The sequence below is a fragment of the Panthera onca genome, chromosome C1 (genome assembly GCF_046562875.1).
Source record: "Panthera onca isolate mPanOnc1 chromosome C1, mPanOnc1 haplotype 2, whole genome shotgun sequence".
Lineage (NCBI taxonomy): Eukaryota > Metazoa > Chordata > Mammalia > Carnivora > Felidae > Panthera > Panthera onca.
The window spans coordinates 156,936,845-156,962,312 of record NC_138346.1 but is presented as its reverse complement, the minus strand read 5'-3'; the positions used below and the strand labels follow the sequence as shown (position 1 = coordinate 156,962,312).

The 25,468-nt window shown below is 37.6% G+C and overlaps 1 protein-coding gene across 2 annotated transcripts in view; it reads left to right on the top strand.

Annotated features, from left to right (window-relative positions):
* The window catches only part of AK5 (adenylate kinase 5), a 259,760-nt gene that overhangs the window by 10,764 nt on the left and 223,528 nt on the right, over nt 1–25,468 (top strand). The window contains exons 3-5 of one of the 2 annotated variants that reach the window (XM_078451771.1): nt 132–227; nt 4,959–5,128; nt 5,231–5,344. In XM_078451771.1, coding sequence (XP_078307897.1) covers nt 132–227; nt 4,959–5,128; nt 5,231–5,344 — 380 coding nt within the window. Of the gene's footprint in view, nt 1–59; nt 228–4,958; nt 5,129–5,230; nt 5,345–25,468 lie in introns of both variants that reach the window. The other variant, XM_078451770.1, reaches the window with a different exon arrangement.

Sequence of the window (25,468 nt, the reverse complement as noted above, 5' to 3'; positions counted from 1 at the left end):
ACAAAATCTGTTTTATTATGCTTTTTTTCCCGTTTCAAAGTTATCTTACTCTTTTGCAGTGATGCCTGAAAATTCAAACTTTCCATATCGGCGGTATGATCGTCTCCCTCCAATCCATCAATTCTCCATAGAAAGTGATACAGACCTCTCCGAGACTGCAGAGTTAATTGAGGAGTATGATGTTTTTGATCCTACTAGACCTCGACCAAAAATCATACTTGTCATAGGTATGAGGACAGAAAGTAAAATTCTTATACTATTGTTATCTTTGCTTATATGTTTACATTTCAAGAAATTACGTTTATTATGTTTATTTGCAAATACTGAGTTGGATAATGACAAACAATAGAAACAAAAGCTTGAGACAGTAGATGGAAATATTTTAGTGTAATTTTTCATAAAACAGAATTGTTATAATTATATAATCTAATGCCTATTCCACTTTTATAGACTCTCATTACAATGTCCTAGAAATTGTCTACAATGAATTGAAAGTATTAATCTCTTCAATATTTATTGTCCTATGGTAGAAGTTTTCTAAACACGATGTGGCTTTTTTATCTTTTTACTCAACATATTGAATTTTTATTCACTATTAACCTTAAAGGGAAATAATAATAATATGTTGGTAAAGACACATATAAATGAATCATCATTGTAGCAAACTGGCACCTAAAATAAAGTCTGAATTTTGATGTTTCAGACCAGCAAATCTAGTAGCATAGTGTTTTACAGAGCACCTACCATTTGAGTATTTATCAAAATAATAATAACAGTTAATTTTTAAAATTATTTCTATGAATAAGTATGAAAATATCAGTCTGCTACCATTGCACAAAAAACAGATATGCAAAATGTTTAATTTTCATAAATTGCGTTTTTGACTGTTCTTGCAAATCCCAACTTCCTCAAAATCTGTAAAAATCATGAAAAGACCTGTGAACACATAAATATGTGATCATTGTCTCACTTTCCAATTTGACTCAGCTTTCACAGAGATGACCAAAAGCAAAAATCTAGTGTGAAATGTTCAAAGCTATTCTAGTCAGTAATTGTTAATAGAGGGCAAATGAATACAGCCCATGTAAAGAAGTACTGTTTCCAGAAGATATAATGATGATGACAATTAGGAAGAAAGCATGCAAATAAACACACCAAGCTATAACAAGAATCTAAGTTCACCAGACTAGAAGGAGTGACATTGGTACATCTCTAAGTGTAATGAAAATGAAACTGCAAATATATTTAGCCCTTACTGTTTAAAATAATGTTGTAGAAAGACAGTATAATTTTTTTTAATGTTTATTCATTTTTTGAGAGAGACAGAGTGTTAGTGGGGGAGGGGCAGAGAGAGAAGGAGACACAGAATCCAACGCAAGCTCCAGGCTCTGAACTGACAGCACAGAGCTCGACATGGGGCTCGAACTCATGGACCATGAGATCATGACCCAAGCCGAAGTTGGATACTTCACCAACTGAGCCACCCAGGCACCCCTGTAGAAAGACAGTATAGAAACTGGGTTTTTTAAAGTCATTATTCTTATAGCGTATGGTAGCCACCGTTTGCCATAAATCTCTTTCTATTCTTGAAAATGGAATTTTGTGCATTGTGTGCTTAAAAGTTTGATGTCCGGGGTGCCTGGGTGGTTCAATCGGTTGAGCGTCCAGCTTTGGCTCAGGTCATGATCTCACGGTTCATGTGTTTGTGCCCCACGTCAGGCTCTGTGCTGACAGCTCAGAGCCCGGGGCCTGCTCTGATTCTGTGTCTCCCTCTCTCTTTCTGCCCCTCCCCTGCTTTTGCACTCTCTCTGTCTCTTAAAAATAAATAAACACATTAAAAAAAAAAAAAGCTTGAGGTCTTTACCCAGAAGATGAAGAAATGCTTTATGCTACAGGTGAAGAATAATCGGAAATTATTTCACAATTTGATAATGAAATATTCTTTCAATTTTATTTGTCTTTTTGCTGTTACTAAAATATTGATGATTATTAATTGGACAAACAAATGGAGGCTTGATTGTACATGAAAAAGGTGTAATACCAAAATGCTCTCGAGTAAAACAACACATATGTGAATTTTTTCTGTATTGCGAATCTTATATGAAAATGACTAAAATATTTCAGTAAACTAAGATCTTTGAAGAAGATATAAATGCTTCAAACCTCCTCCGCTTTGAAGAACTCCACAGATCTTTTTTACTCAGTAAAATCAACTTGCTTCCCACAAGCGTGATTCTGGTTTTACACTTATACACTATAAAGTTTTATGTATTCCAAGAATGATGCAGAACCAATGAGTGTAAATAACTTTTAGAACACTGAGATATTACAAGAAAGGAAAAGCCAAATCCATCTGAGAAAATTGGGGCAATTTTATGACTTTTGAGAAATTATAAAATAATTGTACCTGAATCTTAACAAATTTTTATTAGTACTAGCCTAAAAAAGGAGTGGAAGAGGTACAGATACCCACATGGTATTACATTCAAATAAAGAAAATTTCCCTTCTGGTGATGCAGACTTTTTTTTACAGTTAGCCTTCTCAGCACAGATATGAATCTCTCTTATGTTAACATAATTATTAAATCTAAGAGTTAGATGGATTCTAATATTTATAAGTATTAGAGATAAATAAATAGAAAAAGATTAAGCTCACTCTGGTTTCAGAGAGAAGAAAGTAAAATTAATTTGTTAGATAACTTCATTAATCAAACTCATAATAAATTAAAGCTATTCTCTCTCAGTTGTGCTAATCATGTGTTTGTGCTGTCTGCTATTTGCTTCCATGAGTTGACAAACTTTTTTTCTTGAAGGTGCCATAACTTTCTTAGCATATTTGATTTTTTTTTAATTCAGTGGGATTTTTAATCTCTTAGTTTGATGGTTTGTGAGATAAAGCGTGGAAATATAGTTTATGAACGGTAACATTCATGCTTCAGGGATCAAATTAGCTTAAATTTGATAGAGTTGTTCATATAATTTTTACTTCAAGCCAATCCATGATTTGCACATAGGTTAATAGGCCAAAAACAGCTATTTAGAAACAAAATTTTGCAAAGTAATGAATTTAATTTAGGAGTACTTCATAATATTAAATCTAACAGGATAAGATTTAGAGTTTCTTAGCAAGGGAGTGGTTAAAAATGTAAACAAATTCCTATCCTAAGGTTCATAAAGCAATAAAAAAGTGAAAGCCGTACATTAGTTGGTATGGGTGTTAAGAAATGATTCTCGGGGCGCCTGGGTGGCTCAGTCGGTTAAGCGTCCGACTTCGGCTCAGGTCACGATCTCGCAGTCCGCGGGTTCGTGCCCCGCGTCGGGCTCTGGGCTGATGGCTCAGAGCCTGGAGCCTGCTTCCGATTCTGTGTTTCCCTCTCTCTCTGCCCCTCCCCCGTTCATGCTGTGTCTCTCTCTGTCTGAAAAATAAATAAACGTTAAAAAAAAAAAAAAAAAAAAAAGAAATGATTCTCATTAGTTGATCTTAGAATTCTGCATTTAAAAAAAATTTTTTAATGTTTATTTTTTTAGAGAGAGACAGACAGACAGAGTGTGAGCAGAGGAGGAGCAAATAGAGAGGGAGACACAGAATCTGAAGCAAGTTCCAGGCTCTGAGCTATTAGCACAGAGCCCGACGCGGTGCTCAAACTCACAAACTGCGAGATCATGACCTGGGCTAAAGTCGGATGCTTAACCGACTGAGCCACTCAGGCGCCCCTGCACTTTAAAATTTTTAAAGAGGAAATAAGCCCTGGACAGGCAAGTCTACCCCCTCGGAACCCCTCTTATAAAAAACAAAACACCTGTCCTTTTTTACTTACATTATTTGCACAAATTAATCACTAAGTAATTATGTATTAAATGACTTCTAATCCCTGCCAAAACTTGACATTGAATTAGTAGGGAGAATATCAACTCACTTTTCTATTGAATTTTTATTTTCAATATTGCTTAATAAATTATAATTATTTTCAGTGAATATTACCGAAACAGTTCATTACTTATTAGACGTTGACCTTTAAAAGCATTTTGTCTACCATCAATAACTTATGCTTAAGTGCTTGAAAATATTTCATTTTGATAATCATCAAGAGGTAATAAATCAAAATCAGACTGTGCTGATTGCTATGTGCTTTATTTAGAAATTTGTTCAGACTTTAGATTCCAGTCAGTCTAGGTTGTTTGGAAATATAAATTAAAATAATCTAATGTGATTGGAAATAAAATCTGAGGTATATATTTTATAATTATTTTAGTACTTAAGCTTCTAAAAAATAAATGATGATTACCAATGATTAGTATTGAGTAAGGTTGCAAAATGTTAATTATCTCATACTAATGTATCACGCAATCAAAATTATCATGAGCTCTATGAAGTTGTTCTAAGGACTTATTCCATCCACTCTGCATATTCATCGCATAAAACTTCTTTGGAATTTAAAGGAGATGAAGCAAGGAGACACAGGAACAGAGTTAAAAAAATTTTTAAATAAGTTGTGTCAATATTGATGTGCCTTTGGTTTGAAAAATAATTGTTACATTTCACTAAATGTTGCTCCTTGTTGGCACCGAACACATTTCTGTTATTTTGATCATTGTCTCTTGTATCTCTTAGTTTTTCTTTGATTAGAGAGGGAAAAAAGATGAGATTTTTACATAGAAGGCCAAGAAATGATTTCTTTTAAATGCATTGTCCAATTTTCTAAATTAGTTATTTACTAAAATAGGTGAAGGAAAAGGTGTCTTTTTCATCTAATAAAGTTGATCATAATTCTGTGCTTTCCTTGGCTAAGTCTATACTTGCTCTGCGTTTAGAGGTTAACGCTGAGAATGGCACAGGTGTAAAGTTGCCCACCCTGCTACTATGATCTAGATTCTGCATCTCAAGGTGGAGTTAGTTGTACAAAAAGGAGTTTCTTATTGTATCAGAAGGTCACAATGTTGCCTGTTTTAAATGGTAGGTGGTCCAGGAAGTGGAAAGGGTACTCAGAGTTTGAAAATCGCAGAACGTTATGGATTCCAATACATTTCGGTGGGAGAATTACTGAGAAAGAAGATCCACAGTACCAGCAGCAACAGGAAATGGAGTCTTATTGCCAAAATAATTACAACTGGAGAATTGGCCCCACAGGTATTGTTGTGTAATTTGTTTCTATTCTGTGAAGATTTTTATACCAGTTGTGAGTGTAAGTTTAACTAACTGTGGGTTTTTATATTTTTTTATTTATAAAAGGAAACAACAATTACAGAAATAAAACAGAAATTGATGCAAATACCTGATGAAGAGGGCATTGTTATCGATGGATTTCCAAGAGATGTTGCCCAGGCTCTATCTTTTGAGGACCAAGTAAGAATGTCTTTTTATATTTTAAATGACCTACTTTTGTATAAAATTTTGAGGTTAAAAAAAAAAGATTTCTTGGAAGATGTACTGTTATTCTGAGTGAATTCTGGTCTTCAGACAGGCAAGTACCCAGTATGGGTTGGCAGAAGGTCATTTCCTTGGCAGACATGCCTAAAAATTGGAGACAGTCTCTGCCAAAAAAGAAGAGATATAAACTAATAATAGAATTCGTTATTTTTATTAAAAAATGCAAATCTCTCTAAATTTTATTTCAAAATACTTTTTCTAAGATCTTTTAAAATCTTTAATTACTTAAAACAAGCTTGTTCCATACTGCCCAGCAAAAATAAAACATCACCCTATATCTACATTGTTACTAAATAAGGAAGCCCTCTTCACTGGGGTGTAAAATACTAAACCACCTACCTATTACAAGGTAGGGTTCAGTTTGCCCAAATTTACACAAATTTCAGTAGACTATGCATGCTCAAAACCTAATACATATATCTTTAAGGGAAATAAATCACTTAAAATACTTTGTATATTTAATCTTTGAAAAGCCAAGGTGACTGATTTTTCATATAAAAATTTTAATTACAAAAATAACATGTGGTCATCAAAATGTTAAGTCCTGGTGTACAAAGTAAACGTCCAGGGGATGGGAGGGAGGGGAGGGTGGGTGATGGGTATTGAGGAGGGCACCTTTTGGGATGAGCACTGGGTGTTGTATGGAAACCAATTTGACAATAAATTTCATATATTGAAAAAAAAAAAAAGTAAATGTCCATTGGGGTGCCTGGGTGGCTCAGTCGGTTAAGCATCCAACTTCGGCTCAGGTCATGATCTCACAGTTCGTGGGTTCGAGCCCCGCGTCGCACTCTGTGCTGACAGCTCAGAGCCTGGAGCCTGCTTCAGATTCTGTGTCTCCCTCTCTCTCTGCCCCTCCCCGGCTCCCACTCTGTCTCTCTCTCTCAAAAATAAATAAACATGAAAAAAATTTTTAAAAAAAGTAAACGTCCATTAATACCCTACTTCCATTCCACTGCCCTTCTCTCCTGAGAAATAGAAATACTATAAAGCTTGTTATATATCTATCTAGGCCATATTCTGTATGTTAAACACACACACACACCCATGTGTGTACATGTGTGCATGGTCATATAGAAATGCATTTAAAATTTTTCATAGCTATTTCCAAATGGTCCTCCAAAAAGTTTTTTCTAAGTTATAGTCCCATCAATATTGAGTGAGAGTAAATTTCTCCAGACCCTTTCCAACTGGATACAATTCATATTTAAGATTTTTGCCAACCTGATAAGTAAGAAACAGTAGTCTTTCAGCTTTTAAATGTACATTTCTTAAGTTACTATTAAAGTATATTTTTAGATACTCTACTGACCATTTGTATTTCTTGTGTGAATCACCTACTTTCCTTTGCCTATTTTGTCTCTGAACTTGTTTATCTTTTCTTACTTATTTAAATAGGCTTTTAACATATTACAGATACTATATCAGAGGATACAAAGTCAAATAAGATGTAAATTTATGTATTATATAAAAGAAGTATGGATTTAGGCAGTTCAAGGCCAGAAGACAGCTTCATAAAGCCTCTCTTTGAATATTCAGGTTGACTGTTTGGGGACATCTGTTGTGCTGGAGTGTCTTTCTCCCCTCTTCAGGCTTTCCTCTCCCCACAGTAGTCCAGGACCTCTGATGCTTTCTCAGTTTAAGGGCTTGGTCTAATTGCTCCATCCCTGACAAGAGAAAAACTAGAAAAATCAATTTTTTCGTTGTTGCTGTTGTGTCACCTGATGTTGCTGTTGAAAATGGGTGCTATGGCAGCCGTTCTGCATGATTCTTGGCTATTGGTGGAAGCATGATAGCCAGGCAGGCATTCCCACTCAAAGCCACTCAAACTATGTATTGAATGACATGCGTTTGGCAGCCACAAGCAGAAAAAGCTTCTTGATTTTTTTCTCTCTATTGCCTTTCAAATATACTGTGAATCTCTCTCTTCTCCCTTGAATAATAACTCAGGCAGACCTCAAAGCTCTCCTGGTCACTTTAAAATATTAACAGATAGTGTTGCTTTCTGGTATTAAAAAGCCAGACCACAATTACATCTCGGTAAAGCTGGAAAAAAATTTTTAATAAAAAAAAACAGTCCAATATAAAATAAAAATTTCAGTTTTTTATTCAGTTTAACACATATCTGCTTGGGCCTGATTCAGCCTCAGAAACCCAAAGTGATGTCTCAGACTCCTGAAATTCTTCCCATTGTGGCTTATGGTGGGGCCAGTAGTGGGCAAGGGGCGGGAAATACATAACTCTCCAGCAACTCTCTGGATACCTGATCTATCTCCACCTTCTCTCATACAGCCTCAGGTGATGGGCCAAGCATCACAATACTGGTTGGGGACACCTGTTAGGAAGTTCTATAGGACAGTCTGGTATCTCTCTGTAGAATATGCAGTCACTTGCATTTACTGTTCTCAACCATACATTTGAGGCTGGAAAAGTCTAATTTAACATCTTTCTTAGGTTGGCATTGTAATAGTCTAGAGGATCTTGACCTCTATAAGCAGAACAGTTGTGCTGAGGTTGATGCCCCCATGGCTGAGCTGCCAGAGTTCAGAGGGTGCAGAGGCAAAGCTTAAGGTGTTTATGTAAAGCAAACTGTTAGGGTCAGCCCTGATTATTCCATGTCCTATGTAGGCTTGAGCTCTTGTGGTGTCTTTTTTTTTTCTGGTATCATTTCTGACACCAAACGTGTGCAGATTTTCCATACCAGTTCTCCAAACCTCAATACCAACGAGATATCTGATAATTGAATTCAACTCTGATGCTAAATATCCAAGTTAGTATGGACCCTAGAGGTTAAGTGCTCAGTCCCATGAGACTGCCTGCACTTCAGAGGTCAGACACAAGGTCCAAGGGCCACCTGTACTTCTGTCCGATCACCTACAAATTCTGGCGTTCCCACAACACCCTTGTCAGTTTTGATGCCAACTCAGGAAAATGCTTTACATACATGTAGGGGATTATTATAAGGGTACAACTCAGGAACAGCCAAATGGAAGAGATGTGTAGGGCATGGTGTGGGGTTGTGAATGTAGAACTTCCATGTTCTATCTGGGTGCATCACCCCCCACCCAGCACTTCAACATGTTCACCAACTCAAAAGCTCCCCAAAGTTAATTGTTGAAGAATTTTTCTAACCCTGTCTTTAACCTCCTTCCTGGAGATCAAGGAGTGGTGTTGGAAGTTCCCACCTTCTAATATCATTTTGATCTCTCTGCCAACAAATCCCCATCCTGACGCTATTTTGGGCCCTGCCCAGAATCACTTTATTAGCTTAGATTCAGGTATGGTCAGAAGCTGTTCATTAAGAACAACAAAAGATGTTACTAGCACTCAGGAAATTCTGAAGGTTTTAGAAGCTCCGTGCCAGGAATTAGGGACAAAGACTAAATATATATTTTCATTATACCACAACTCTTCAAATTTTTTCTTTAACCAGCTATTTTTTATGTGTGCGTGTGGACATGTATACACAGGTGTGCAGAAGTTTCCCCCAAGACTTCCTCACAGGTCCAGGGTATAGGAAGACATGGATTTCCAATTTCAGCCATATACTAGCAATGGTCTTACCATTGTAAAAAAACAAACAAACAAATTTAAAAAAAACCTAACATTTAAGTGGCATATAGGACAAAGAAGTGTATTTTTTCTCCTAGGGAATGGTGTCAATGTGAACAGTCCAGATTGACTGGGCAGCTTTTCTCCTTGAGGTTGTTTAGGGACCATGGTTCCTTCCAAGTTGTTGTTCTGCCATCTCCTGGGACACTGTCATCATTCGTATGGTCGAAGCAGGGTTGTCACCACATATGGCTTCCAACTGGCATGTGAAGGGAAGAGAATATGAAGGTCTGAAGGTCTGAAGTCCCAGATCTGGATAGTGGCATCTACCATTTCTGTTCACATAGCATTGTTAAGAATTTCGTTAGGCATGTTGTAATTGCAAGGCAGGCTGGGAAATATAATCCAGCTGGTCAGCCAGGTGCCTGGCTACAGTTTTATTCCTATGGAACATTGGAGAACTAACTAGCAGCTTCTGCCACAGTTTGCCTCTCTGGCCATTCAAATGTTGGCATGCACTTTTCTTCCTACACATAGAATGTACTCACTCGCTCCCCAAGGAAAACAACCAGGGTCCCACCGTCTAGATCAAAAGTCAAGAATCTCTACTTGATGTACAGTTCTCTCCATTAAGTCCAGATTAGACTCTTCAGCCACTTACAGACTAAACATCAAGTTGTCTTCCCTCCCTGCCACCAATAAAGAGTGGAAGAACAAGACCAGGAGAAGTGAAATAAAGGCTCCTATTCAGAAAAGGGAACTTTGGCAGTGTATATGGTAGTCACTGAATCATAGCATATAACAAATCCTTTCCTGGGTTAGCCCATTTTCAACTCCTGGTTCTCTATTCTCTTCTGAAGCTGCTGGCTTCTGAAAAATTCTTCTTGTCCATTAAGCAGTGTGGCTACATGACAGTGATGTATTGAGACTGTGCCCTCCTTGGGTGCTATTCTTTTTTTTTCTTCTTTTTTTCTTTTTTAAATTTACATCCAAATTAGTTAGCATATAGTGCAACAATGATTTCAGGAGTAGATTCCTTAGTGCCCCTTACCCATTTACCCCATCCCCCTCCCACAACCCCTCCAGTAAACCTCAGTTTGTCTCCATATTTATGAGTCTCTTCTGTTTTGTCCCCCTCTCTGTTTTTATATTATTTTTGTTTCCCTTCCCTTATGTTCATTTGTTTTGTCTCTTAAAGTCCTCATATGAGTGAAGTCATATGATTTTTGTCTTTCTCTGACTGACTAATTTCACTTAGCATAACATCCTCCAATTCCATCCACGTAGTTGCAAATGGCAAGATTTCATTCTTTTTGATTGCTGAGTAATACTCCATTGTGTGTGTGTGTGTGTGTGTGTGTGTGTGTATACACCACATCTTCTTTATCCATTCATCCATCTATGGACATTTGGGCTCTTTCCATACTTTGGCTATTGTTGATAGTGCTGCTATAAACATGGGGGTGTATGTGTCCCTTCAAACAGTACACCTGTATCCTGTGGATAAATGCCTAGAAGTGCCATTGCTGGGTTGTAGGGTAGTTCTGTTTTTAGTTTTTTGAGGAAACTCCATACTGTTTTCCAGAGTGGCTGCACCAGCTTGCATTCCCACCAACAATGCAAAAGAGATTCTCTTTCTCCGCATCCTCGCCAACATCTGTTGTTGCCTGAGTTGTTCATGTTAGCCATTCTGACAGGTGTCAGGTGGTATCTTGTTGTGGTTTTGATTTGTAGTTCTCTGATGATGAGTGATGTTGAGCATTTTTCATGTGTCAGTTGGCCATTTGGATGTCTTCTTTGCAGAAGTGTCTATTCATGTCTTTTGCCCATTTCTTCACTGGATTATTTGTTTTTTGGGTGTTGAGTTTGAGAAGTTCTTTCTAGATTTTGGATACTAACCCTTTATCTGATATGTTGTTTGCAAATATCTTCCCCCATTCTGTCAGTTGCCTTTTAGTTTTGCTGATTATTTCCTTCGCTGTGCAGAAGCTTTTTATTTTGATGAGGTCCCAATAGTTCATTTTTGCTTTTGTTTCCCTTGCCTCCAGAGATGTGTTGAGTAAGAAGTTGCCGCGGCCAAGGTCAAAGAGGTTTCTGCCTGCTTTCTCCTTGAGGATTTTGACGGCTTCCTGTCTTACATTTAGGTCTTTCATCCATTTTGAGTTTACTTTTGTGTATGGTGTACGAAAGTGGTCCAGTTTTCCCAGCACCAATTGCTGAAGAGACTGTCTTTATTCAACTGGATATTCTTTCCTGCTTTGTCAAAGATTAGTTGGCCAAACGTTTATGGGTCCATTCCTGGGTTCTCTATTCTGTTCCATTGATCTGAGTGTCTGTTCTTGCGCCAGTACCATACTGTCTTGATGATTACAGCTTTGTAGTATAGCTTAAAGTATGGGATTGTGATCCTCCTGTTTGGTTTTCTTTTTCAAAATCGCGTTGGCTATTCAGGGTCTTGTCTGTTTCCATACAAATTTTAGGATTATTTGTTCTAACTCTGTGAAGAATGTTGGTGTTACTTTGATAGGGATTGCATTGTATATGTAGATTGCTTTGGGTAGTATCGACATTTTAACAATATTTGTTCTTCCTATCCAGGAGCATGGAATCTTTTTCCATTTTTTTGCATCTTCTTCAATTTCTTTCATAAGCTTTCTATAGTTTTCAGCATATAGATTTGTCACCTCTTTGGTTAGATTTATTCCTAGGTATTTTATGTTTTTTTTGTGCAACTGCAAATGGCATCGATTCCTTGATTTATCTTTCTGTCGCTTCATTGTTGGTGTATAGGAATGCAACCGATTTCTGTGCATTGATTTTATATCCTGCAACTTTGCTGAATTCATGGATCAATTCTAGCAGTTTTTTGGTAGAACCTTTTGGGTTTTCCATATAGAATATCATGTCATCTGCGAAGAGTGAAAGTTTGACCTCCTCCTGGCCAATTTGGATGCCTTTTATTTCTTTGTGTTGTCTGATTGCAGAGGCTAAGACTTCCAATACTATGTTGAATAACAGTGGTGAGAGTGGACATCCCTGTCTTGTTTCTGACCTTAGGGGGAAAGCTGTCAGTTTTTCCCCACTGAGGATGATAGTAGCGCTGGGTTGTTCATATATGGCTTTTATGATCTCGAGGTATGCTCCTCTATCCCTAGTTTCTTGAGGGTTTTTATCAAGAAAGGATGCTGTATTTTGTCAAATGCTTTCTCTGCATCTTTTGAGAGGATCATATGGTTCTTGTCCTTTCCTTTATTGATGTGATGAATCACATTAATTTTTTTGCAGATATTGAACCAGCCCTGCATCCTAGGCATAAATCCCGCTTGGTCGTGTGAATAATTTTTTAAATGTATTGTTGGATCCAGTTGGCTAATATCTTGTTGAGGATTTTTACATCCATGTTCATCAGGGAAATTGGTCTGTAGTTCTCCTTTTTAGTGGGGTCTCTGTCTGGTTTTGGAATCAAGGTAATGCTGGCTTCATAGAAAGAGTTTGGAAGTTGTCCTTCCATTTCTATTTTTTGGAACAGCTTCAAGAGAATAGGTGTTAACTCTTCCTTAAATGTTTGGTAGAATTTCCCTGGGAAGCCATCTGGCCCTAGACTCTTGTTTTTTGGCAGATTTTTGATTACTAATTCTATTTCCTTACTGGTTATGGGTCTGTTCAAATTTTCTATTTCCTCCTGTTTCAGTTTTGGTAGTGTATATGTTTCTAAGAATTTGTTCATTTCTTCCAGATTGCCCATTTTATTGTCATACAGTTGCTCGTAATATTCTCTTATTATTGTTTTTATTTCTGCTCTGTTGGTTGTGATCTCTCCTCTTCATTCTTGATTTTATTTATTTGGGTCCTTTCCTTTTTCTTTCTGATCAAACTGGCTAGTAGTTTATCAATTTTGTTAATTCTTTGCAAAACCAGCTTCTGGTTTCATCTATCTGTTCTACTGTTTTTTTTTTTTTTTTTTGGTTTCGATAGCATTAATTGCTGCTCTAATCTTTATCATTTCCTGTCTTCTGCTGGTTTTGGGTTTTATTTGTTGTTCTTTTCCCAGCTCCTTAAGGTGTAAGGTTGGGTTGTGTATCTGAGATCTTTCTTCCTTCTTTAGGAAGGTCTGGATTGCTATATACTTTCCTCTTATGACCGCCTTTGCTGTTTGCCAGAGGTTTTGGGTTGTGGTGTTATTATTTTCATTGACTTCCATATACTTTTAATTTCCTCTTTAACTGCTTGGTTAGCCCATTCATTCTTTAGTAGGATGTTCTTCAGTCTCCAAGTATTTGTTACCTTTCCAAACTTTTTCTTGTGGTTGATTTCGAGTTTCATAGTGTTGTGGTCTGAAAATATGCATGGTATGATCTCAATCTTTTTGTACTTACTTAGGGCTGATTTGTGTCCCAGTATATGTTCTATTCTGGAGAACATTCCATGTGCACTGGAGAAGAATGTATATTCTGCTGCTTTAGGATGAAATGTTCTGAATATATCTGTTAAGTCCATCTGGTCCAGTGTGTCATTCAAAGCCATTGTTTCCTTGTTGATTTTTTGATTAGATGATCTGTCCATGGCTGTGAGTGGGATGTTGAAGTCTCCTACTATTATGGTGTTACTATCGATGAGTTTCTTTATGTTTGTGATTAATTGATGTATATATTTGGGTGCTCGCACATTTGGCGCATAAATGTTTACAATTGTTAGGTCTTCTTGGTGGATAGACTCCTTAATTATGATATAATGCCCTTCTGCATCTCTTGATATAGTCTTTATTTTAAAGTCTAGATTGTCTGATATAAGTGTGGCTACTCCGCCTTTCTTTTGTTGACCATTAGCATTATAGTTGTTTCTCCATCCCCTTATTTTCAATCCGAAGGTGTCTTTAGGTCTAAAGTGGGTCTCTTGTAAACAGCATATAAATGGGTCTTGTTTTCTTATCCATTCTGTTACCCTATGTCTTTTTATTGGAGGATTGAGTCCACTGACATTTAGAGTGAGTACTGAAAGATATGAATTTATTGCCATTATGTTCCTTATAGAGTTGGAGTTTCTCGTGGTGTTCTCTTGTCCTTTCTAATGTTTGTTGCTTTTGAGATATATATATATTCATCTTTTCTCCCCTCAGAAAGTCCCCCTTAAAATTTCTTGCAGGGCTGGTTTAGTGGTCACAAACTCCTTTAATTTTTGTTTATCTGGGAAACTTTTTATATCTACTTCTATTTTGAATGACAGCCTTGCTGGAGAAAGAATTCTTGGCTGTATATTTTTCTGGTTCAGCACACTGAATATATCCTGCCACTCCTGTCTGGCCTGCCAAGTTTCTGTGGATAGGTCTGCTATAAACCTGATCTGTCTTCCCTTGTAGGTTAGGAAATTTTTTTCCCTTGCTGCTTTCATTATTCTCTCCTTGCCTGAGTATTTTGTGACTTTGACTATGATATGCCTTGTTGATGGTCAGTTTTTGTTGAATCTAATGGGGGTCCTCTGTGCTTCCTGGATTTTGATGTCTGTGTCTTTCCCCAGGTTAGGAAAGTTTTCTGCTATGATTTGCTCATAATCCTTCTACCCCTGTTTCTCTCTCTTCCTCTTCTAGGACCCCTATGATTCTGATGTTGTTCCTTTTTAATGAGTCACTGATTTCTCTAATTCTTAAATTGTGCTCTTTTGCCTTAATCTCCCTCTTTTTTTCTGCTTCATTATTCTCTATAAGTTTGTCCTCTGTATTGCTAATTCTTTGTTCCGCCTCATCCATCCTTGCCGCCACTGCATCCATCCGTGATTGCAGCTCAGTTATAGCATTTTTTATTTCATGGTGGCTATTTTTTACTGCAGAAAGGGATTCTAATCTATTTTCGACTGCAGCTAGTATTCTTATTATTGTGATTCTAAATTCTGGTTCAGACATCTTGTTTGTATCTATGTTGGTTAAATCCCTGGCTGTCGTTTCTTCGTGCCCTTTCTTTTGGGGTGAATTCCTTCATTTTGCCATTTTGAAGGGAGAAGAGGAATTAATGAGATAGAAAAATTGAAATTAAAAAAATTAAAATTAAAAATTACACACACACACACACACACAAAAATTGAATAGATGATGCTAGATCCTAGGTGTGTTTTGGTCTGGGTGTTGAAAGTGGTTTGACAGATTAGAGAAAAAAGGGGGGGGAATAAAAAAGAAAAGGAAATCATTTGAGAATTTGAAAAAATGAATACACTGAAGTAGACTAAAATGAGATGATGGGGAAAAATAGAATTTTAAAAAATACACACAAAAGTAAAAAATATAGTAGAAAAAATTAAAGAAAAATATTTTAATAAAAATTAAAAATAAGTATGAATTTTTTCTTTTTCTGTATTTAAGAAAAAAAGGAAATGAAAAAGATAAAAAAAAATAGAAATTGTTTGAAAATTTGAAAAAGTGAATACACTGTAGTAGACTAAAATAAAATGATGGACGTAAAATGGAATTTGAAAAAATTGACATAAAAGCAAAGAATATAGTAAGGAAAATTAAAGAAAAATATTTTTAATAGAGATTGAAAGTAAAAATGAAGTTTTTCTCTTTCTACATTAAAGAAAAAGAAAAACAAAAAAGAGAAAAAAGAAAAAGAAAGAAAAAAAGGAAATTGTTTGAAAATTTGAAAAAGTGAATACACTGTAGTAGACTAAAATAAAATGATGGATGTAAAATGGAATTTGAAAAAATTGACATAAAAGCAAAGAATATAGTAAGGAAAATTAAAGAAAAATATTTTTAATACAGATTGAAAGTAAAAATGAAGTTTTTCTCTTTCTACATTAAAGAAAAAGAAAAACAAAAAAGAGAAAAAAGAAAAAGAAAGAAAAAAAGGAAATTGAAAATTTGAAAAGGTGAATACACTGAAGTAGACTAAAATAAAACGATGGAAGTAAAATGGAATTTGAAAAAATGTACACAAAACTAAAAAATATAGTAATAAAAATTAAGAATATTTTTAATAAAAATTGAAAATAAAAATGAATTTTTTCTGTATTCAAGAAAAAGAGAAGTGAAAAGAGAAAAAGAAAAAAAAAAGAAAATTGAATAGATAAACGTACTAACAGATTGAAGTAGGGCTGAGATTCCTTCGTTTTTTTCCTAGAAGTCAGTCTATGTAGCGCTTTATAGTCCGTAAACTAAGCCGGCGGTGAGACTTGTGCTCTTGGAGAGTGAAGTTGGCCCAGTTGGGCGGGACTCAGTGTAACAGCTCCGCTCTCCACTAGATGGCGCTGCTAGCCTACTGGGGTGGATGGTTGCGGGGCCGTAGGTGCGTATACGCATGCGTGGGAGTGGTGAAAATGGCGCCCCTCAGCTACCCAGTCTGTTCTCCTGGATGGCGCACCCGTCCTTTGTCTTCAGCTCTTGTCCTCTCCCCGCTTTTTCACTCTCCGTGACCAGGCCGCAGGCAGTACCTCTCTCCCAAGTTTTGTCTCAGATGCGGCTGTTTTCCCTGGCCCCTTACGTGTGAAGGACTGCGGCTTTGACCCGTTCCGCCCCTCTGTGGAGGGTCTCACTGAGCAATGGCTGAATGCCGGCCGCACCCAGGTAAGTTCACAGGACCCTGCTGCTGCCGGTGCCCGGAGACTGCGGCCAGGTGCCAGCCCACCCCAGAAAAAGTTCATGAGACAGTGTAGCAGCAGCGTTTCAGGGATTATGGAAAATCACAACACACATCTGGCATCAGGCTTCACCCTTAACGACCTTGTTCCAGCACCAGCGAATGTGGCCATTTTCTGGGGTCTGCTGGGACCAGGTGGCTTCAACAGTCTCTACCAAAAGTCCTTTCAACAGTGGAACCTCTTTTCCCCATGTGGCCCAAGAACCTCCTGGATCGCATTCTGTTCCTGGGGATTTGCCCTTCCCACCAGAGCACCACCAGGTATCGAGCTGCGGAGTTGCAGCCTTTGCGCTCCCCTTGTTTACAGTCTTAATGGAATTTAAACTCTCTCCTTTCTCCTTTCTCCCTTTTTAGTTTAGTCCCTGCGGCTGTTTCCAATTTTCCACTTTTTCTCCAGCTGCTTTTGGGGAGGGGTGCTTTTCCCATATTCTCCCCTGCCCTTGTCTCCGTCCTCTCTCCGCTTGCAATGGAGGCTCCTTGCCTGCCACCAGCTTCTCTCTCCCCAAGTTCAGCTCTCCGTGCCACGTACCTGCTGAATTCTGTGGTTCAGGTTGTGCAGATCGTTGTGTTAATCCTCAGATCAGTTTTCTAGGTGTGTAGGATGGTTTAGTGTTGGTCTGCCTGTATTTCATGGACGTAAGACACGCACAAAACTTCCATGCTGTTCTGCCATCTTGGCTCCTCCTGGGAGCTATTCTTAATTTGAAAACAAACAAACAAATGAACAAACAAGCTTTTTCTGGCTAGGCTTATGGTTGCTTTGGTAAAACTTTCCTCAAAAGTTTGGTAAGCATCTGCTCTTTTTGCTTCCAGTTAGTTCCATGTGCTGATAACTACACTCAAAGTTCTTTTCTAGGTACAGATATTTTGATAGTAGTTGCTTTGAAGCCATATAAAACAATAGGCAGCATCCTTAATTTAGGTTTTGCCTCAGGCGTGTGTCCCCTTTTTTTGGATAGCTGGGGAGGGTGTTAATGGGAGTCCTTTGAGTGACAATAGCCTTGTCTTCTGCTCTTTGTAGGTAGAGAAGCAGCTGATTTTTTTTGAACCTGGTAAGATCTAAGTTACTAGACACCTTCTTTTCATTTGTTTGCAAATTGGTCAATTCTATCTAGGGTTTATTTCTTATTGTATGTTGCTAAATGCAATCTGGTGAAATAACAGATTAGTGAGGGGGAAGGAATCAAGATGAGCAAGAATGGGAAGCCTAAGATTTTTCCACCACCAAGAGAACATATAGTGTAGCCAAGATTTTGCTGGATCGCCGAGTCCAAGGTGGAAACCTAAGCAAAGTATTTTTTAAAGGTTGCAGAATTTCATAGTTCATGGGATGAACCTCTGCACTAGATTTGTGTACTGACGATTTATTACAAATAGTAAAGCTGAAACCAGTAACTCAGTGGTGCTGAAACCAATAACTCAGTTGCAAATGGAGGAGGAAAGCCCACACTAAATCTAGTGTTTTATAAATATGACAGTAAATAATATATTCAACTATCTGGCCCCAGCTAATTTTCCAATTTTATGTATCTACTTTTACATTCTAAATGCCAGACTGCTTCCTGTTTCTCACAGTGACCTGCTACTGCTATTTCCTCAGGGCTATTTATATCATCCCCCAACTTGCTTTTTTCACTGTGCATTCTGTTTTTGAGTTCTATCTGTGTTGATAACAAACAGACTTAGCTCATTCTTGTAACTGCTTCATAATGTTATATTCTATAATTGTATCATATTAGTAGACATTCGGATTTCTTTAAAATTTCTGTCATTGCCAACAATACTATGACTAACATCCTTGAACCCATCCTCCTTTGCATGTATCAAAAAGATCTCTCAAGAATATTTATAGAAAAGGATTTTCTAAAGTAGAGGGAGTGTGTGTGTGTGTGTGTGTGTGTGTAGTTTAAAATCTATATTTTAGATTTTTAAAAATATATTAAAAAGTGGTCCCATAAACTTATGATTACTTTTTTCCCATTCTCCACACCTAACCAATACTTATTTCAAATTTTTTTATTTTAGGCTACCTGATGGATTAGAAATGTTTTTGTATTGCTCTTTTGATTTGTGTTCCCCTAAATCCCTAGTGAACTGAAATGTTTTTAAAATGTGTTTATTGGCTATTTGTATCTCCTTTTTTGAGATTTGCCAAAACATAACGTTGGCACCTTTTTTTCTGATGGATTGTTTGAGTTTTTATTATTGACTTGGACACTCTAGATACCAATATTTTGCTATGTATCTTGATTATATTTTCTTCCATTTATATTTTTTTAAATCATGACTGAGAAGCATATAGAATCATGTCCTATCTTTTGTCCTACTGAGGTTTTAAATTTTAATGTGGTAAATTTATCAGCATTTTTTTTTTTTTGGCTTTTACATTTAAGTCTTAAGAAAAGACTTAAGAAAGACAGACTTCCTTGCAGTCTCATAGAAATATTCTATGTTTTTCTAGTTATTTTTAATTTTGTTTTGAAAGTTCACGTGTTAATTGTTGTGCATAGTCTGAAGTCAAGATAGAATTTTGTTATAGGTTTTAAGTGGAAATGAAAAATGTATCCAGTGGTCCAAAGATTACTTGTTACCTAGCATATATTTTCCTCATTGAAATGACTTATTCCTGGGTAGACATGGGTCTGCTCTATGGTTTTCCTACTTATTGCTTTTGTCTGTTTATATTTTTCTGCATCAATATCATAGTTGCAAACAAAAAACTATAAGTTATATCCTGATGCCTGAAGGGCAATCTGTTCCCCTTCTTCTTTTCTAAGTTGGCTATGCCTATACATATATTCTTACAAATTTTAGAATCAATTTGTCAGACCCATAAAAAAACTGTTGAGATTTTATTTGAATTTCACTATAGATTACGTATAGGTTAATTTTCAGAGAACTGACATCTTCCCATCCATGAACATTACCCCATCATTTCATTTATTCAGGTCTTATTTTATGTTGAATCTTCAGTAGGTAACATTGTGGTTTTCCATAGAAAAGTCTTGTACACTTTTTGTTAGTTTTGTTCCTAGTGTGCTGCTATTACAAATAAGCTACTTTTTTCCCCCAAACAATTCTCAATTGATATTTGTGGAATTTTTGTTTGTGTTAGTGAGTGTGTCTATCTCTCCTACAGTTAAGCTTCTATTTATGCTGTAAACTTTCCTCCATTCTTTTTATTTCTCGCCTCTACCACCCCTATGATGCCCACACCTGCCCTGCTGACTTAGCACATATCTTTACTATGTTGGGTTCTCTTAAGTGTTTGTTGATTTGGAGTGGAAAATAATTATTAATGTCATGAATTATCCAGAAAAGGAAGGACTCAAGGGACTGCTTCCAAAGTGATCGTGAGTTCAGTTTCTCACACCTTCATCTAAATCAGTGGAGTTGGTTATAATGCCAACGGAATACAGTGGGTTTTGACTCTCATTCACTATGCTTTTGGCTGAAATATGAACCCTCTAGAAGCCTCAGTGTTTTCCTTTGAAGAGTGAGGATAAAAATACCTCACAGGGCTACTGTAAAGATGAAATAAGATCACATACCTATAGTTCTTAGCACAATGTATGGCTCATAGTAACCACTCAACCACAGGAAATGGTTATTAATTACTGTTAGACGTGTTGAGAATAAATACTCCATACATTTATATATAGCAGAAGGGCTCTCACTAGCTCTCCCCTCCTGTGTGTTGGAAGTTTTGAAGGTAAAAGGACATTCTGGTTCCTTCTAGGGGCTGTTTTTCAAATTGACTGATGGAGCCCGTAGGGGCCACCTTCATGTGTAAAGCAGCCCAGAACAACTCTGCTTTTATTTTATGTTTTGAGGTTCCAGTTAAGACTCTGTTGAAAGAAATTTTTCTTCTGCTAAGAATGGCTGGAACCATGTCAGCAATCTGTCAGCTAGGTTGTGGACATTCACACTGTGGGGCAGAAACATTTGGAAGCCCACTGATTAGTAGTGGTGTTCTCGGTATGCATCTTAGTTTTGTACAATTCAGCAAGACCAAACTTCCCCAATTCTGTGTACCCTGTTTTGATTTCACCCATTTTTCCTGCCAGTTTCTCCTTCCTTGAGAGTGGTCCCACAATGCTGCCTCCTTCCCTCTCCTAGCTAGGCTTGTGATTTTCATGTGAGGAATGTTTTGGTTGCCTGTGGTTGCCTTGTTGGGGACTTATGCACAATTTCCTTGATGATAATGCTGGTTGGTTTTCTTCCAAGTATAATAAAGATATGTATGTGTTTTATGCTTCTGTGACCCAAATGTCCGAAAGATCCGTTCACTTTCTGTTGTATTTATTGGTACAATTTGGTGTTCAGCTAGCCTGATGTTTCCATTTCTCCTAAACTTTTGATTCTGTTTTTGGTACAAGCAAAGTATATTGTCTCTAGAAACTTATATTTGAATATGCATATGTATAATTGATTTTTATTATGCTATCACTTTACTTCCAACATTAGCCATTGTTATTCCACTTTACAGATAAGGAAACAGAAGCTCTGACAAGTAACTTGCCTGAGGCCACCAGCAGGTGCACAGAGCTAGGATTTCAAAGGAGAGGTTACAGATATTCTAAACCACTAGCTTTCTTTAACCTTGAGGTCACAAACTCAAGCTGACTGTGGGCATCAGACAACTTTTTAAATGTGTACTAAATTCTAAAATTAGGAGATTTCACGATAAAAAGCCTGTTTCTGCCTTGTCTTGCAACCTTAGTGATTTAGCAGCTCCCAGTTCACGTCTCTCCACCTGGGTAGTGCTGCTGTCATTAGACAGCATGGGTAATATCTATTTCATGGCTGTCCCTCACTCCCACTCCAGCTGGTGTCTCACTCTTGTTATCACCAGCCTGGGCCTTACAAGGCACTGGAGTCCATACCCTGCAGTGCTACTTGTCTTAACTGTGTCTGATTTTAATTATTGTTTTATCACACACACACACACACACACACACACACACACACAACCTCACAAATATATGTAGACCCTATGTAGGTGACCTGACTGTCTGACATAGTGCAGGCCACACTGTCAGTCTAAATATTAAATACTTGTGAAGCTTAATTTCTTTTACTGGCCAATTAAAAAAATAATTTATTTTTTTATTAATAATTTTTTTTATTATTTATTTTTGAGAAAGAGACAGAGCATGAGCAGGCGGGTGGGGGGTGGTGCAGAGAGAGAGGGAGACACAGAATCCAAAGCAAGCTCCAGGCTCCAAGCTGTCGGCACAGAGCCCGACATGGGGCTCGAACTCACAAACTGTGCGAGAGCATGACCTGAGCCTAAGTCAGAAGCTTAACCAACTGAGCCATCCAAGTGCCCCTAAAAAAATAATTTAAACAAAAGATCCCTGCACTCCCGTTCATCATCTCCAGCTATCCTCCTGGAGTGCCTGCAACCCACTAAAGGTGGCATGGACGAGGGATTAAATATTTCTGATTTGTAACACTCAGAGATCATTTGGGGAATAACTTAAGTAATCACTTAACACAAATTCAAACTTGTTTAAATCAGCAGTTTACCATGGTTTGTTTTCTGAGGTGGTTATTTGTGGTTTCGAGGTATGACGATCTGAGTTGAAGTACTGATATTTAGTCCTAGTGATTACTAAGCATTTTTACTCATGTTATTGTGGAATGGTCAAATGGGAGAGGTAATGGAGAGAGGACTTTAAAGCCCGCGACCCGAGACACCTTGGCTTTCACCAGAGCTTGGGAGTGTTTATTTTAAAAACTTTTTTTTTTAATGTTTATTTTTGAGAGACAAGGAGGGAGGGACAAAAAGAGAGGAAGACACAGAATCTGCAGCAGCTCCAGGCCCCACACAGACTGTAAGATCATGACCTGAGCCCAAGTAGGAGATTTAACTGACTGAGCCACCCAGCTGTCCCGGGAGTATTTTAAAGGAAGTGAGGGACCCAAGATTATCCCTACAATCATGCCACTCTTGCTCATTTGCATTCCCTCAGGCTTCTTGAGTGAGAGACAAAGGACTGGGGAATTGTGCTTCTGAGGGTTGGGCCCATGAGTGCACACAGACCTTAAGAATTCTACTTATCATACGTTGTGGGATCAAGGAGGGTGAAGCCTTCTGGAGTGGGTATATACAACTATTTTGAAATGTTTTTCTTTTTCTAGCTGTGATTTCCTCTAGGATCTATCATTTAGCCTCAACTTGGCCGTGTAAAAGGAGTCTAAACGTAGAGTTAAGTTCTGAATTTGAATGACTGAGATTGGATATATGAAACATCCTCAGCTAGATAGAGGGCTTGAAAAAAAACACAACAACTTAGAGATAAAAGAAAAGCAATCCTCAGAGGGCTGTCATCCGACTTGCCTAGTGAATTGATTTGACAGACATAATTTGATTTGCTGTTCCTAAGGGGGACAAATTTGATTTGCTCCTAAGGGGGAGTAATTTAATTTTAATTACACAATTTTTTTTCTCAGCATTAGTACTTTTGTGCAAAATATTAAAGGAAATGTGGTTGTTTTCCCCTAGAACTGTTGGCTTAAAAGCTTGCTTCTAATTATTTAATAATTAGGTTTTGAAATGGAGAATATATTACTAGATAACTATTCATTTATTTTTATTGTGATGAGCTATGACTACAAGACCATTCGAGGTAAAAAGGCTGCTGAGGTTTTTATAACTGTCCTATATAAAGTGAAAAGACAATTTCCAAATTTCATAGAAAGATAAAATCAGAGTCATCTAATAAACTAGATACTGTTGCTACACAATAAATCATGCAAAATTTATTTATTGGCTTAAAACAACAATAGTTATAATTTCATGTGCTTTCTATGGATCAGGAAATCAAGAACTGCTCAGCTGGCTGGTTTTGACTCAAGACCTCTCTTGACATTGTATTTAAATAGTGGTTAGAGTTAGGCTTCTTTACTCTCCTGTCTGATGCTTACTTTGGGAAGTTCTAGAACAGCTGGAGTTTCTCAGGCATCACGTCTTATCTCACTACATGGAGGCCTCAGGGTGGCTGCACTTCACAGCAGCTCAGAGCTCCAAAGGCATGGAACCCGAGAGAGCCAGAAGGAAGCCTGATTGCCTTTTCTAACCCAGCTTCAAAAGCCACACATCATTCCCATTACTGTCGTTTTTTACAGAAAACAGGAGAAAAGAATAAGAATCCACTATTTTTTAATAGGGAGAGTGTCACAAAAAACTTGATGTATTTTAAACCACCACACCACAACACTCAGTAAGGAAATACCTTCTCAACCTTCACTTTGTTCCTATTTGTCTCTTCTCTTCATTTCCTTTCCTCCTAGTCTTCTCAGGCCAGGTGCTCACATCCATCTATGTGAACTTTTAGAGCCCTCCCTTTTCTACCCTCCTTGTCTTTATTCTCTCTATACCCAGTCTGTATTGTATCCTGTGGCCGGATTAATCTTTCTAAAAGACCACTGTCTTAATGCATTCTTTTGGTTGAAAATTCTTTATGCCAGTTACTATCCACAAGCATGTTTCTTCCTATATGGTTTGTATCCGAATGAAGTCCATGCCTTTTTTAAAAATGTGGATTGTTCAGGTCCCTTCACAGAATTACTGAATTAAAATTTCTTGTATGTAGAACCCAAGAATGTGCAAGTTAGCAAGTGAAAAACCTTTATCAAAGCTGATTCTTAAGCACACTAAAGTGCAGACGTCAACTTAGTGTGTAAGTGCACACAGCAGAGGTTCTCAGTCATAGCATGTTGCCATAGTTATGGAGAAAGCAGGCTGTTGCTAATAATACTAAATTACTGAAATTGGAGCACATCCATAGTTATCCCAATAATGTCATCTTCACTCATCTTACCCTTCCTGTCTTGAGTGGGAGAGAAATTCCTCAGAATGGGAGCAATTTCACATAAGATGTATTCTCAGTATTAATGTCATAAGGGTCTTGTGTCTCTGTGCAGATTCCCCAGGCAGTCTGATCTGAGCTGGACTTGGTTTGTCTTACTGCCATCCCTTGAATACACTTCGTCTTTGCCCCTTTTCTATTTGACTCTCCTTGATAGTAATTTTTTACAGCTTGGTAAATCTTACCATCTTCTGGACAGTTTCCGTTAGGATCCCAAGCTTTGGAGATTTCTCTGCATTCTCAGCTTGTTCAGCAAAATATGTAACTGCCTTTAGCATTTATATGACACTTAGCATATGGTACCTGAAATTGTTAACTGTTAGTTCATCAGATTGCTGTGTCAGTCAGGTTCCAACAGGAAAGATGTAGCATGCTCAGGTAGGCTAAACAGAAGAGCACTTGATAAAGGAACTACCAAAAAGGTGTACATAGGACCTGTGGAAACTACAAAAGTTAGTTCAGTATCACAAGGCTGGTAAAAGTAAGATCTGTTACCCTTCCTCGGCTACAGACTCAAAAAGGGGAAGCAGTTCCTTGAACCCAGAAAAAGAAGCAGATATATGAAGAAAGCTTCCTCACAGGAGCCTTACCTTCAGTGAAGAGACGTAGCCAGCCTCTGATAACCCCCACAGGATGAGAGCGAAGGGAATAAATATCCAGACTTTCCACTCTTCCCTTTGTTGGATCGTCTGTTGATGGTCACCATAGGCCAGAATCAACTGGAAGCTAGGGGGCAAGGGACCCCATTGATTTGTTCCAGAAGAGCAGCCCAAGGCACAGAGTTGGGGAGAGAATGGTGGAAGATGGAGCTATAGAGGCCTAAGGAAAATATATAGCACAAATACAAATTTGTTATGGCGGAGAGCCTTGTATCAACTTGTGTCTTCCTCATAGCCCTACAATGCGCTGCATATAGTAATTGTTCAGTAACTATATCCTTGTTCTTTTATGCCAGCATGCATTGGTTTCATTTCTCTGGAATGCTT